This window comes from Papio anubis, chromosome 2 (assembly GCF_008728515.1).
Source record: "Papio anubis isolate 15944 chromosome 2, Panubis1.0, whole genome shotgun sequence".
Taxonomy (NCBI): Eukaryota; Metazoa; Chordata; class Mammalia; order Primates; family Cercopithecidae; genus Papio; species Papio anubis.
Window position 1 is genome coordinate 3332328 of NC_044977.1, and position 13667 is coordinate 3345994.

General features: G+C 40.3%; 1 protein-coding gene across 11 annotated transcripts in view; it reads right to left on the bottom strand.

Annotated features, from left to right (window-relative positions):
• The window catches only part of ROBO1 (roundabout guidance receptor 1), a 1151573-nt gene that overhangs the window by 393938 nt on the left and 743968 nt on the right, over nt 1-13667 (bottom strand). For 2 of the 11 annotated variants that reach the window (XM_021932691.2, XM_021932685.2), the window contains exon 1: nt 11085-12154. The exons of 6 other annotated variants lie outside the window; for them this stretch is intronic. In XM_021932691.2, coding sequence (XP_021788383.1) covers nt 11085-11139 — 55 coding nt within the window. In that variant the 5' untranslated portion in view covers nt 11140-12154. 3 more of the 11 variants (XM_021932681.2, XM_021932680.2, XM_021932696.2) reach the window with 2 other exon arrangements.

Sequence of the window (13667 nt, forward strand, 5' to 3'; positions counted from 1 at the left end):
GATAAAACCAGGCCAGTAGGTCAGGAATTAGAATTAGGTTTTAGCTTAATATGCAGACAAGTTTTATAAAAATTGTAAATGTCTATGCTATGAAGAGATAATTCCTGACACAGAAAGTAATGAGCAAAGAATGAAGACCATGTTCAGGGTACCGCGGAGAGGGCAGAAGGACAGAGACATAGTGATAGTCCAAGGTACTGTCCAAAGGATTCTCTGATAGATTGAAAATAAAAATACACACAGCATTATATCAAAGCCTATTTATCTGTCTACTGCTATCTATAACCTGAAAAAAAATGCCAGAAAACAAATATCTTAATCTCTAAGAATTAGGTTATCAAATTTATATTTATTTTACTTTCACCTTCTCTTTATTTGGTTGAAGCATTTTTAAAAATTATTTATTTTTTAAATTGACAAATAAAAATTCTATGTATTTATGGTGTACAACGTTTTTAAATACGCAAACATTGTAGAATGGTTAAATCAAGCTAATTAACATATGCACTATTTTGTATGGTCTAAATATGAGCTTACTCAGAGGTCATCTAGCAAACCTCTATTAAATCACCTACACAGCAACCAACCATTTATCATAAATTCCTTAAGCACAGGGAATGAGCACTTTTTTTCTACTTTGTTGCCTGGTTAGGTGACTGAAAGAATGAATGAGATTATTAAATAATGCTCTTTACAACAATGTCATAAGTGAAATTCTGTAATAACCAATAGCTGTAAAGTCTACCTCTTAAAGCAGATTTTCAGATCACCACTCCTAAATGCACCTCTCAAATACTTTCCCTAGTCAAACAAGTTTTCTCTATTATTTCTCTCAGCACCCTTTCTTTGGGAACCTACTTATTCCAGGAAGCGTTTCCTGACGAAGTTAATCCCCTGACCCACCCGTTCCCAAAATGCAATTCTCCCTTCTTTCACCATATGGGAAACCCAGTTCCCAAAATGCAATTCTCCCTTCTTTCAACATATCAGAAACATCTTTCATTCATATAGTGCCAACAATTCACCGCTAATGTAAATCGACATTTCATTTTGTGGTCTACATGTACACAACTTGAATCTTGTATTAAAAGCTCTTGCACATTATCAGGTATGCCTGAAACATTCCTTAAAGTGTCTAATACCAGCAAAGGTTGGCAGCTGCTGAATAATAATTTTTTATTATTATCATGATTGATAATAGTTTACTGAGGAATAAAATAACATTATTAAGCCCCATTAATAATAAACAAGTAGCATTAAATGAGTGGCAAACTGCAAAGCAATGGATGTACTAAAAGATATTTATTATGAAGCATGTATGTGTGTGTATACAGGTATATGTATACATACATAGTATACATATTTATATTGTATATTATATATATTTATGTATACATACTTTTTTTTTTTTGAGACAGGATCTCACTTTTCCACTCTGGCTGAAGTGCAAAGGCATGAATACAGCTCATTGCATCCTCAACCTCCTGGGCTCATCCACCCACCTCAGCTTCCCAAGTAGCTGAGACTAAAAGCATGCACCACCACACCATGCTAAGTTGTGTTTTTTGTTTGTTTGTTTTCTGTAGCATCTCATTATGTTGCCCAGGCTGGTCTCAAACTTCTGGGCTTAAGCAATCCTCCCACTTCAATCTCCCAAAGTACTAGGATTACAGGCATGAGCCACTGCACCCAGTCCTGAAGTGTAAGTGTGTGTGTGTGTGTGTTGTGTTTTGTTTTGTTTTGTTTCCCAGATGGAAGTCTCACTGTTGTCACCTGAGCTTGAGTACAATGGCATGATCTCAGCTCACTGCAAAAAATATATATATAGTTATATATATTTTTTATATATACACACATATATATATATATAATTTTTTTTTCTTTAGGTAGAGATGGGGTTTCACCATGTTGGCCAGGCTGCTTTCAAACTCCTGACCTCAGGTGATACACCCGCCTCGGCCTCCCAAAGTGCTGGGTTTACAGGCGTGAGCCACCATGCCCAGCCTGAAGTATATTTTAAAACTATGTAAAAACCTTAATAAGAACCAAGTCTCAAATAAGGGAAATTTTTAGATATGATACTGTTTTGATTAGTGGTATAGAGGAAGAAACTGGGGAAAGCTTCAATTTTCATTTAAGCCTTATGTAAACTCCCAAACCTATGGAAATAGATGAATGTAAATATACAATCCCATCTACATGTTTGGAAATAACTTTGGAAGACCACTGAATTCAGCTGAGAAAACCCTACCTAAGAAATTATACAACAGCCATAGTCAGAAACACATATTTAAAACAGTAAGAAAAGCAAAAGAATGGTATTCCCCAAACCAACTGCATTACTTCTGAAAGAGTATCGATTACAGTTCTGGTTTTGGTAGCTATTACAGACTCATACAGGTTTCATTGGCAGGAATTATGTGAACCAATGCTAAAGTCTTTGTTTTCCGTAAAACTTGTCATTGGAGAAGAACACACCTTTAAAGGAATGCTAATCACAGATTCTAACTAAGCTTCTGCTTAATATGTTTTATTATCAATTACATCTTATCACCATTTATTATCAAAATCAAAAAATGAAAATTAAACAATCAGTTCCTGATAGAATAAGGATAACAGTGATTCTACTTTCTCTATAAGGACAATTCTACTCACACAATTGAGCTATCATAAAAACTAGTTGGTACTTACTATTTCAAATTTATTCCACAAACTGAACAGCACTGAAAAAACCATATTATGGGGCTGGACTTAACGTTTCTGTGTTGTAGGGTGTGTAATACCAGGGTACATTCTTTTTTGTGGGTTATCATGTGACAAAGAGAAGAAAGCAACAGACAGTAAGATGCAACATAAAAATCAAACATCTAAAAAGGAACTAAAACAGGTTGGCAGCATGATGTAGTTCCCTCCCAAAAAAGCATCTAAATATGTTCTAAACATATTTTACACTGTTTCATCTACATTCATTATCTTTAAGGGAATAGTATAGTGTGTTTGTAGAATCATGAAAAGCAGGAATTCTGGGATAAGACAGGCTAATTTCAAATCCTCACTCTACTACATTGACTGGCCATAGTGAAAGAGCTTAACTTGTTGAACCTCATTTTTCATACTGACAGACAGGGCTAATAACAACACATTCATTTCTAATGTGATTGTTTTAAGTATTAAATAAGATAAGGCATGTTAGCACTTTGTCAAGCAGATAGTAACACTGTATAACTTTTAGGCATTACCAGTATTACCATTATTATTAGAGATATTATTGATTCCTAGTGTTCCAGGTTCCGTGTATACAGCTGGGCCTATACTACTGCATCAATCATCACTTAATAAGTCACTTGGGTTTTTTTCATCATGTAAATATATATATATATATATATATATATATTTATTTATCTATATCTATATATAGACTCTTAAAAAGCAATGAGCGCTTAAGATTCAATGACCCATGATAGGAGAAAAGATCAAATAACACAATGAGTTTCTTTTTCTTCATCACCATACTGAATTTAAATCAAAGCTGTCCTTAGGATGCTTGTGTTCAATCTGAATTCATGGAGATGAATAGCAATGATCTTGTCAGTGAATACCCTTCCTATTTGCATAGATATCTGAATGAAAGCTTTACGTCTCCCCTGTTTTTCTTCTACAGATTTAGATTTTGCAACTATATTACTAAATTCATTAATTTAAGCAAGTGGTCGTTCTACCAGGTTGCTAGGGCATTTTTACTTCTCTTCAGATACAAGGGAAATGAACAGATGCGTTTTATTTTCCACAGCCTGTACAAGCTGGTTTACTTTACTCAGACAACTTGCTAATGGAATGGTCTGGATATACTGAAATTACTTCCCAAACCAAGCAACTAAAGAAGTTTAAAGCTACCCAGAGGTATGTGTAGTTAACACATACAAAGGTACTTTAACTCACTTTGTTGTATGAGCAAGGACCATTTCAGTGAAGTTTCAGAGTGATAGACTTCCTTTTCAATAAAGCCTAAGTACACAAAATCAGCTTTAGAGCTATGCAACTAAAAAGTAGACATGTTCTTGTATAGGAAAGGAATTGCAGATAGATACATTTCTTTAGCCAAATTAAAAGTCTACCATTAGTGAAAAAAGAAAATCACATGCTAAACAAGAAAATGTAACAGCAGGCAAGTTAAGTTGGAGATCAATTTATGAGACTTAGTGTATCTCATTAGCACTATGTCGCCAAATGATATTGAAACAGACATTTGTGACCCGATTCAATCATTCTTTGGCTTCATTTTCTTTTCCTACTCTACCTGAAATTGATAATAATGTAAAAGGGCTCCAATCACGTTAGTGCAGAGAAGTTAAAATCTAGCTTTGCTTCCTCTTCTACCAAAACCCAGGAATAAACTTAGCAAGTTGGTGTTATATATACACTCCATAATGTTGCATAAATTATGACCATACCTAACATGATCCAAAGACTTTTATGTCATATGAATACTATCTTGTTATGCTCATTGAAATTATAAGTTAAATCAAGAGATAACATATACCTGAAATGGCTTTTCAAGTACTTAATAATCACATGTAACAGACTTTTTTACTCTTTAACTTTCTATACAAACTGGGCATACGAACTGTGTTTCAAGCAGAACTCAAATAATCTTAGAGAAGAGCTTTGAGGACTCCATGCTCCTTTCATGGCTGACTGTGGACAAGCTGTCCCCAGCTCTCAGGTCCTGTACAGATGAGTTGAATTTAGATATATTTTGAACTTAATACTTTCTGAACTCTAACGAAGAGCATCTTGAGAAAGTGTTTTAACTGTGAGCTGTTATTACTAGAAGTCGTTTAAAAATGTGTTCTAGTAAACCTTGCTCTACTTAACTGAAAGACTAACATGATTTTAAAAATAGATCCCCAAAATACTGTATTATTAGGAAGCAAAACCGACTATTTCCTATATGCTGCATACAAAGCAATCACTTGACACAAAAAGACTATATTCCCATTTAACACAGAACCACATTGCTCTGTTGACATTTGCTTGTATCCTTTGATGGTGCTTTTAACGCTTCATTTAAGTGTCAAACTAGGTGACAAGCATTAAGCCCAGATAGACTATTTAGTCTCATCTTGTGATCCTAGAACATTTTCTACAATTGCTTACCTTCTATCCACTTTCCCCAAAAAATAATATGAATTAATTAAATTAAATAAACAGAATATTCTTTTCCGGCTCTAAGCCATGGACAGCTGTGAACGCCACAGAGGTATTTCTCTCCTTGAATAAAGTCAGAAAGATATGCACAGTCATGCTGTTCAAAATATTATCTTAAGTGTGGAACAACACTGTCATAAGATGTTTGGAAGCCAAGTAAAATCGCAGAAATAAGAGGATTTGTAGCAGCCTGTTTTGGCTGAAGGGAAATGAGGCTGAGCTCTCCCATGAAGCAAGCAACATGACACCTTTCGGTGTTAGAAATAGCCTTTTGGATGGTTAAAAGAGAGAGAGGAAAAAGCAAAGCAGTGATCAAAGCTATCTCCCCGTACACCACAGATCATCTTTTTTTCTTCCTCTTCTTCAACAGCAAGACTGAAGGAAGGGGCTGAAAGTGGAGGGTGAAGGGGAAAGGAAATCATGCTCATCCAGAATTGTAAAGAATGGAGGTAGCCTTTTGATCTCCACAGGATGGCAACTTTATTGGCTATGCATAAGCAGTTTCCAACCAGCTGATCAACCAGGTATTAAGGCTCAGCCCCTCCATGATCAGTAACCATGAAGTGAGTTATCTGTGAACAGCAGTCAAGCAGAAGGCTCATCTGCTAAATGATCACCAGCCCATACTCAACCCACAGCCTAACAGCAACCACAGGGGAAATGATTGTCTCTCCACAGGCTCTTCTGGGAGGAGTACCAATTATCTGCCTTGGGATTCAGAGCAGAGCAAAATCTTTCCTCAAGTGTGCAAGAAGGACAATGCCATTCATTCTCCAAAATACAACTTGGAAGCCATGTGCATCTGCATCCCCAGCAGACAATGTTTGGAATCACATTCAGTCTCCTCTTTTAAGCATGCCAGAAAATGCAGACGTCATCAAGGCTGAATGTGAACTGGTTAGATGTAAAGAACGGACTGTCTTGCCTGGTGATGTAAAAATTAGAGACCATTTTCTTAATAACAGGAAGAATAATACCTTCCATCCAAATTCTCAAGTGTTCAAACCACAGTCTCATGTAGGTGGATTTTTTTTGAGACAAGTTTGAAAATAAAAAGCGATTGAACCATCACCTTTCTTATTTAAATTATTAATTTCTCTTTCAACTAGGAAAATGCACAGTAGTTAAGAGTTTTAGAGCCAGCGTGGTTCAAATCCCTGCTGAACCACATTTCCTAACTTCTTTATGATATAGTTTCCACAACAATAAAATCGGGGCACAGTAATATCTTAGAAACAACAGCATATATGTCATAGGATTTTTATGAGCATTAAATAAGATAATGGCGAGTGTTCAGTGATAGTCCTAGTTTCATAGTAAAAGTCGCCATTTCCATAAAGTTTCTTATTGCACCTAGAGTTTGAACTCCATCTCATCTTTTAATTATTTCCTTCTTCCACTTAACTGGTCTCCTTTAAACAAAAGCGTTACGATACAGAAGGTAACTACTTGGTGTATCGGTCTTGTATGTACATTGAGGCAGTCAATATTCTAAAGTCTTATCATATGTAGGTTAAAAAAAAACTTGATTCACGAAAGAGTTAAACATGCTTCAAATTGCTTTTTTTTTTTTTTTTGTAGTTTTAAACATGCAAACTATCTAGTTCTTTATATAGTTGTTGAATTTAAGAGTATATACACTGACATCATATTTTCAGAAACCCACTTTTTGGGCCGGGCACACTGGTTCATCCCTGTAATCCCAGCACTTTGGGAGGCCAAAGCAGGCAGATCACCTGAGGTCAGGAGTTTGAGACCAGCCTGGCCGACACAGCGAAAACCCATGTCTATTACTAAAAATTCAAAAATTATCCTGGCATGGTGGTGGGCGCCTGTAATTTCAGCTACTCAGGAGGCTGAGGCAGAAGAATCACTTGAACCCAGGAGGCAGAGGTTGCAGTGAGCTGAGATCGCGCCACTGCACTCCAGCCTGGGTGACAGGGTGAGACTCCGTTTCAGAAAAAGAAAAAGAAATCCACTTTTTGGATTCGCTGCTTGTGCTGTGTGTGGTCAGAGGGCGCACTCACACTTGGCTGCTCTGTCTACTTCCACTGGATCCCCACCTATATTTTAAAACTAGCTTAATGCTAGACCTCAGTTTCTACTACACTTCTCTAGACTTCTGCTTTTTGTTTATTACTTTATTTTTCTTTTTGGTTCTTTTCTTTCATGTAGTCTACAGATTACCTTAGGCCTAATTTTAAATTGAATGATAACTTTGCTTTCCTTCTATTTTCCTATATGAACTCGAGCTCACAGGGCAGTTTATATTTTTGTTTTAAAAATTAAACATTTTTTAAAGGCCAAAATTAACCGAAGTATCACCATAACATCTTTTATTAACACAGATGATAATAAATAAAGATTCAACCACTTATAGTCTTCACTGAGAAGCTGTTATCCTGCTTACTTCCCGTTGGATTCCTGTTGCCCAGTTATTTTAAATTATAGCTATCTAGTCAATGTAAAAATGAAAAATAAATGGTCATTGTTAGTCTGAAATTTAGCATTCTGTGTCACTTTAAATGACATAAGAATATTTCATTTGTTGTAGCAAAGACTAAGAAAAAACTTCAGGTAAACTTTCTGTTCTAAGACCTTTTAACCATAAATGTCTTATGCATTAGAATGTCCATTATCAAGAAATAAAGATATTTTAAAAGATATCACAGTATTTAAGTATGTACATTTAAAAGCCAGAAAGGTTATAAAGAAACTAGCCAGATCATATTGGAACTACACAATAATCTTACCAGAAAGAAAGACGGAAGAAGGAAGAGAGGAAGATAGACCAGAGACCAGACAATTGGTTCAAATAGTGAAACTTACCTAAAAAAGTTCCTCTTCCCAAGAGAAACCCTACCCCCTCCCCCCACCAAAAAAAAAAACCCAAGAAAAAGAAAGACAGTATGAGTAAACTATCATTTATTTGAAATTCAAATCTCATCCTAAGTTTGAACTGAAATGCAATTACTTTTTCACTTAAAAGCAGGTTTTAGCAAATGGATTGGAGAAGAGGAAGTCTATGAAGGAAAAATGTTAGATCCTGAGAGAGCACATGGATTTTTTTCAGGGCTACCTCTCCCTGCACCCTCCCACCCCGCAAACTCACCAGAAGTCTATCTGTCCATAAAAAAGGCAGACAGACCAACTAATTAAAGGAATATACCTGAAAAATGAATTTCGGAAGGAATAACCACTTTTTCTACATCCCAGTTTCATTGAATGAAAGGTTATTTTTTGTAGCATCAAGTTAATAGATAAAAGGTTGTAAGAAGTGAACACTCTTAAGCACAACACTTAATACTAAGTATGCCATCAACATACCAAAATGGAGTTTATAATCTGTTTGAAGAAAAGTGTTAGACTTTGTTAAGTTGGCAGACAGTTAAAAAAGGAAGAAAAGAAAGAAAAAAAGAACTGACAACCAATAGATGCTTTCACAGGTTAAATCTTGTTGAAGGTTAAGTTATCCTCTCAGTACACTTTGATTTATTGAAGCTCACCACATTTCTCTTAAATACACTCCATTAACAAGTGATAGACTGTGATCCTAGGCTTGGGGCAAGACATGAAACATAATCTTTCAAGAACTTCATTCATTCTCTGACCAGGTGTCTTGAACACACCCAGGTTACTAGTTACTTGAGTTCTGTGAAGTATTATTCAAATCAATGCACTCACCCTAGCAGCTCAATAGTCTGGCCTCCCAAGTTCAGATTCACAGCGTGAGTGAAAGTTATCAGAGGAATAGCAAGCTTCAGGCTAGGTATGAGGGAGCACTTTGGAAAGAAGCTTTTGTCCTGAAAAGTGGCAAAGTAGATAGGCACACCTATAGGAAAAACTTAGGTTTACAAAAATCATCAATGGCTTAAATGGAAAATTAAATAAGGAACAGAAAAACTAGAAATTTTAGATTTATAAAAGCTAGAAATCAATGTAGCTCTAACATTATAATTGTCTCATATCTATTCAAATTACAATTCTGATATTTACTACTCAGATTACTAAATCTAACAGGAGAGTATATTCCCAAATAATTCTCCAAGTGAAGACAGAATTTCCAAGTTGACACGACCAGCTTTCAGTGATACCTTATTAGTGTGACCCTATCTTTAATCTACAGCCATGATAAAATGTTCCAACATATACAAACTCAACTCAAACAGTGACTAATGACCATTAATCCCTCTATCTTCAGTAATCTGCCCCTCCAGTCATTTATCACAATGACACTTCACTTTACACACGTAAATAAACTTTAACCAGAAAGGTGAATCAACAGAAATCTCAAAGGTATCTGAAGCTGTAAATTAAACTAGGGAGAGACACAGCCAAGAGAGGCAAATAGAGAGATCAGATTTTAATGTTTTTGATTTGCATCCACAGCTAGGTGTGGGGGATTGGAGGGACTATTCAATCACTTCGATAGGCAAACTAAGGAAAACTAAGGCGTTACAGAAGGAGAAGCTGGAAATGGGGAATGCCAACCCCAAGGAGTTAGTCTACTCATCCCTCCACTGTGACATACATGAGACATACCAGGTTGAAACTTCACTTTCTGTTTTCTTTAAAGGAGAAACAATTTAATAATTTTTAAAATGTACTTTAGTTGCAAATCTTCCTTGTAACTTTCAGCCAGCAAGCACAATTCATAGGCTAAAATTATTTTAGGGGTTTATTCGGTATCATTTAGCTGACGTATGTGGTTTATTTATTTATTTCCACACCCCCCCCCCCCCTTTTTCTTACTCTGTTAACTATCTGCCTTAAGTAAAATCCCCGGTCAAAACATAAATGATAACCATAGACCACAAAAGCTCAAACTAACCTTTAAAATCGTTTCATAATTGTGCAAACTGAGTGACTCTTACCGATAAGCCCTGATGCAACTTGAAGCTCAGTATGAGAATGTGACTATAAAAATTCCGAGGTCCAGTGTGTGTGTGCGTGTGTGTGTGCGTGTATTTTAAAGCCTGAAATCGGATCCGTGATTGAAACCAGAATCTACCAAAAAGAAAGAAACAAAAGTTGAGTCGTGGCTCAGTTCACCCATAGTAAAAAAGTTTCTTAGGGAGGGTAAAAAAAAAAACTATTTGCAAGTGTAGATACAGTGTGTCCTCTTAGGTCAGAAGGGCCCCGTTTCAGCATCCTTCCAACGCTTCATATGGAATTTCAGTATGATTTAATTAATCCTAAACATCCCAAATTCAGCTGTTTTCTTTCGCCAGTGAGACTTCCCAGGCAACTAACTGTCCCCTTTCCGATGCTGGCAACCGCCTGTTTCCTTCTAAACCCAGCGAGGCAGTGGCTATTTTATATCCTACCTTAAGAAGAAGTTATTTCATGAAGCTTCTTCAGAATCAAATTTAATTACAGACTTTGGTTACATAAAACAACTACTAATAACCCCTTGTGCTCGGAAGAGGAGGGGCTAGAGGAGGACTAGGTTCAGGAATCCTGGCCAGCCTGCGGGCCACAAGCTCCCAGGGCGCACATTTCCCTCCCCAGGGAAGCGGCCGGTGGCTGATACTCACTTCGGCTCATCCTGGGGGCCCCAGCTCCCTGCCAGCCGCGGCCTCCTCCCACCCCAGCGCTTAGACGTGCGTTTGCCCAGAGTAATCTGGGCGTGCCCTGAACTTGGCAAAAGGCCGAGATCTGCAAAGAGTCTTGAGGAGGTTCAGGGGCGGAGGGGAGGTTTTGGGGAATGGGAAAAAGAGACAACCCCAAATGCGAACTAGGAACACGTTCGCCTAAAAGTCTTGCAGGAATAGAGCCCCTCCCGCCTTGGGAAATGCAATTCTGGGTTTGATTGTGAAAAGTGGAGAGAGGGGAACAGGGAGGATCAAGGGTGAAGAAAGAAGACGCGGGGTTACCTGAACAGAGACATATTAATCCAAACAGGTAAAAGTGAGCAGGCTCCGCAATCATTGTCCTCGGGTGGATCCTGCATACAGTCTCATGCCAAGAGGAGAGAGTGGAAAGAGGGTCCCCAAATGTATGAAGCCACACACCACACACACCACACACAAAGGCTTAATATAAGCAACGTGGGTCAATTAGCCGGGAGTTTTCAGGGCAATTACTCGTCGACCTTTCTGGACGCTTGTCAGTATCTCAGAGACTTTTGCGGAGGAAGAATTCCAAGGTCTGTCTTCTCCGGCCGCAGGGTTTCCGAGGCGGCTCAGACACTTTCAAGAAGCACCATCCAAAGCGAACAACAAAGAGCCGAAGCAGAAGCGCAGTCGCGCCGCTTCCTGCCTCCGCGGTCGGGCCGAGCCTCCCGGCGTGCGCCCCCCCAGAGTGCGGCCGGGGCAGGCGCGGCGCGGGCAGGCGCGGGGCGGCGGCGGCCAAGCTGGGGTGTGAGAGCGGCTCCGGCAGGGCCGAAAAGTGCGGCTCCGTCTCCCCGCGAGCCCAGTCAGCGGCGGGCCACGCGCGGCGGCGGCGACGGCAGCCAAAGGAGCAGCAGCAGCAGCTCCGGAGGACGGGCTCGGGGTGCCGGGAGTGTGACTGGGTGACTCCGCGCGCAGGGGGCGAGCGAGGGGGCGGTGCGGCGACAGCGGCGGCCTGGGCGGGCCCTTGTTCCCATCACTTGGGGGATGCGGAGGGTACTGGAGGCGGCGGCAGGAGCGCGGACCCTCGCACGTCTTCCGGGCGCCCCCAGCCCCGCGCGGCGCCCAACATCGCCCCCGGGCCCTCGCCGGCTGGGGCGCTCGCAGGCGCCCCTGAACTACGCAGAAGCCCAAACTTCCCGGGGGTAGCTGCCTGCACCCCTGGCTCGTGGAAGCTGCAGAGGCAGCGCCCGGCTCTCCCCGGGGCGGCAGAGAAGGGCAGGGAGGATGCTGCTGCGGGTGGGAGAGACGGCCGCCGCGGCTCCTCCCGGCTCCTCCCGGATCAGCGGCGTCTGAAGTTTCTGCTCTCACGCTGCCTCCGCTCCAGCTCAGTTGCTTGTGGGTTTCCCCCAGTCCCCGCGGCTCCCGGTTTCCTCCCTCTCCTCCCCGGCCCCGGAATACTTAAAGGGGCCGCGTGGTCCTTGCTGCGCTTCCCTCTACTCTCCAGGCGCGGGTCAGGCAAGTTCTGCTCCTCAGTATTTCCATCCACAAGCCAGGGGTGCCCAATGGCGCCCTCAGGTGAGAATCCAATTGCTCAGAATCGGAAATCCAGGCGAATGAGAACCTGTCTTGTTGCTCTCGCCACCCCTAGCTCCCCTGCACCTTTCTCCAAATGGAACCTCCCAGCCAAAGACTTCAAAAATCCTCCTGGTCCAACTTAACCTCTTCCTTGCCGCTCCCCGGAATTGGAATAAACTCTCAACTCCACTCTCACTTCTCTCCATGCCCATTAAAAATAAATTAAAAAAAAAAAAGCAATTTTGAGCAACATGCCTTTAGGACAGTAGGTAAACAGAGAACTATCCAGAACATATCAGTAGATGGGCAGTCTCTACGACCATCCTTTTAAGTTGCAGTTGTGGAAAGTCTTGTAGAAAAGATACCCAAATCGTAAGGCACAGGGTTGGGCCTTGGGATCATTTCCTCATGTTTCATTTGAAACCCTCTCTTTCAACTTGATAGACTTCACACATTAGAAAGCTAACAATGGGGAAGTTAAAAAAAAAAAAAAAAAAAAAGAGAGGGAGAGAGAGAAACAAATGCAAAGAAACATTCTTAACTAGCTGAGTTTGCAATTAGGAGAAGCTAGTCAGCGTTTCAAAACCAGACACAGGCTTTGACACCCAGTGTGCCCCCTCTGAAATCCCAACCTGCCAGTTACAGCTCTGTGACCAGATCTGTTTTCTCTTCTCTGTTTCTGTTCTCGAGATATTTTATTGCATTAACAAAAATTACACAAAGCAAAACAAACCTGACACATCTGAAAGGCATTCATTCATTGAGTCACTTTTCTTTCTTTCCATTAAGTAAGACACAGTGGCCAGGTGCTGTGGCTCACACCTGTAATCCCAGCATTTTGGGAGGCCCAGGGGGGCGGATTACTTAAGGTCGGGAGTTCGAGACTAGCCTGACCAATATGGTGAAACCCCGTCTCTACTCAAAATTCAAAAATTAGACGGGCGTGGTGGCGTTCGCCTGTAGCCCCAGCTACTCGGGAGGCTGAGACAGAAGAATTGCTTGAACCCAGGAGGCAGAGGTTGCAATGAACTGACATAACGCCACCGCACTCCAGCCTGGGCAACAGAGCAAGAATCTGTCTTAAATAAACAAATAAATAGACACAGTATGTAAGATACCTAACATGCCGAACCCTGAATAAATGGCAGAATTATTATCTACAGAGTTGTGTACCATAACTTCAAAAAAACTATTTGGTGTCTAGCAGTATATATAAGAAGCTACTTTCGGTGGTTGCCTCTGGAGGAGAGAACTGCACAGTGGATAGGGCCGAGAAGGAGGATTTGCTCTTTTCTACATGGTGGTGTGCTTTTCCATTTCTTTTCAGGT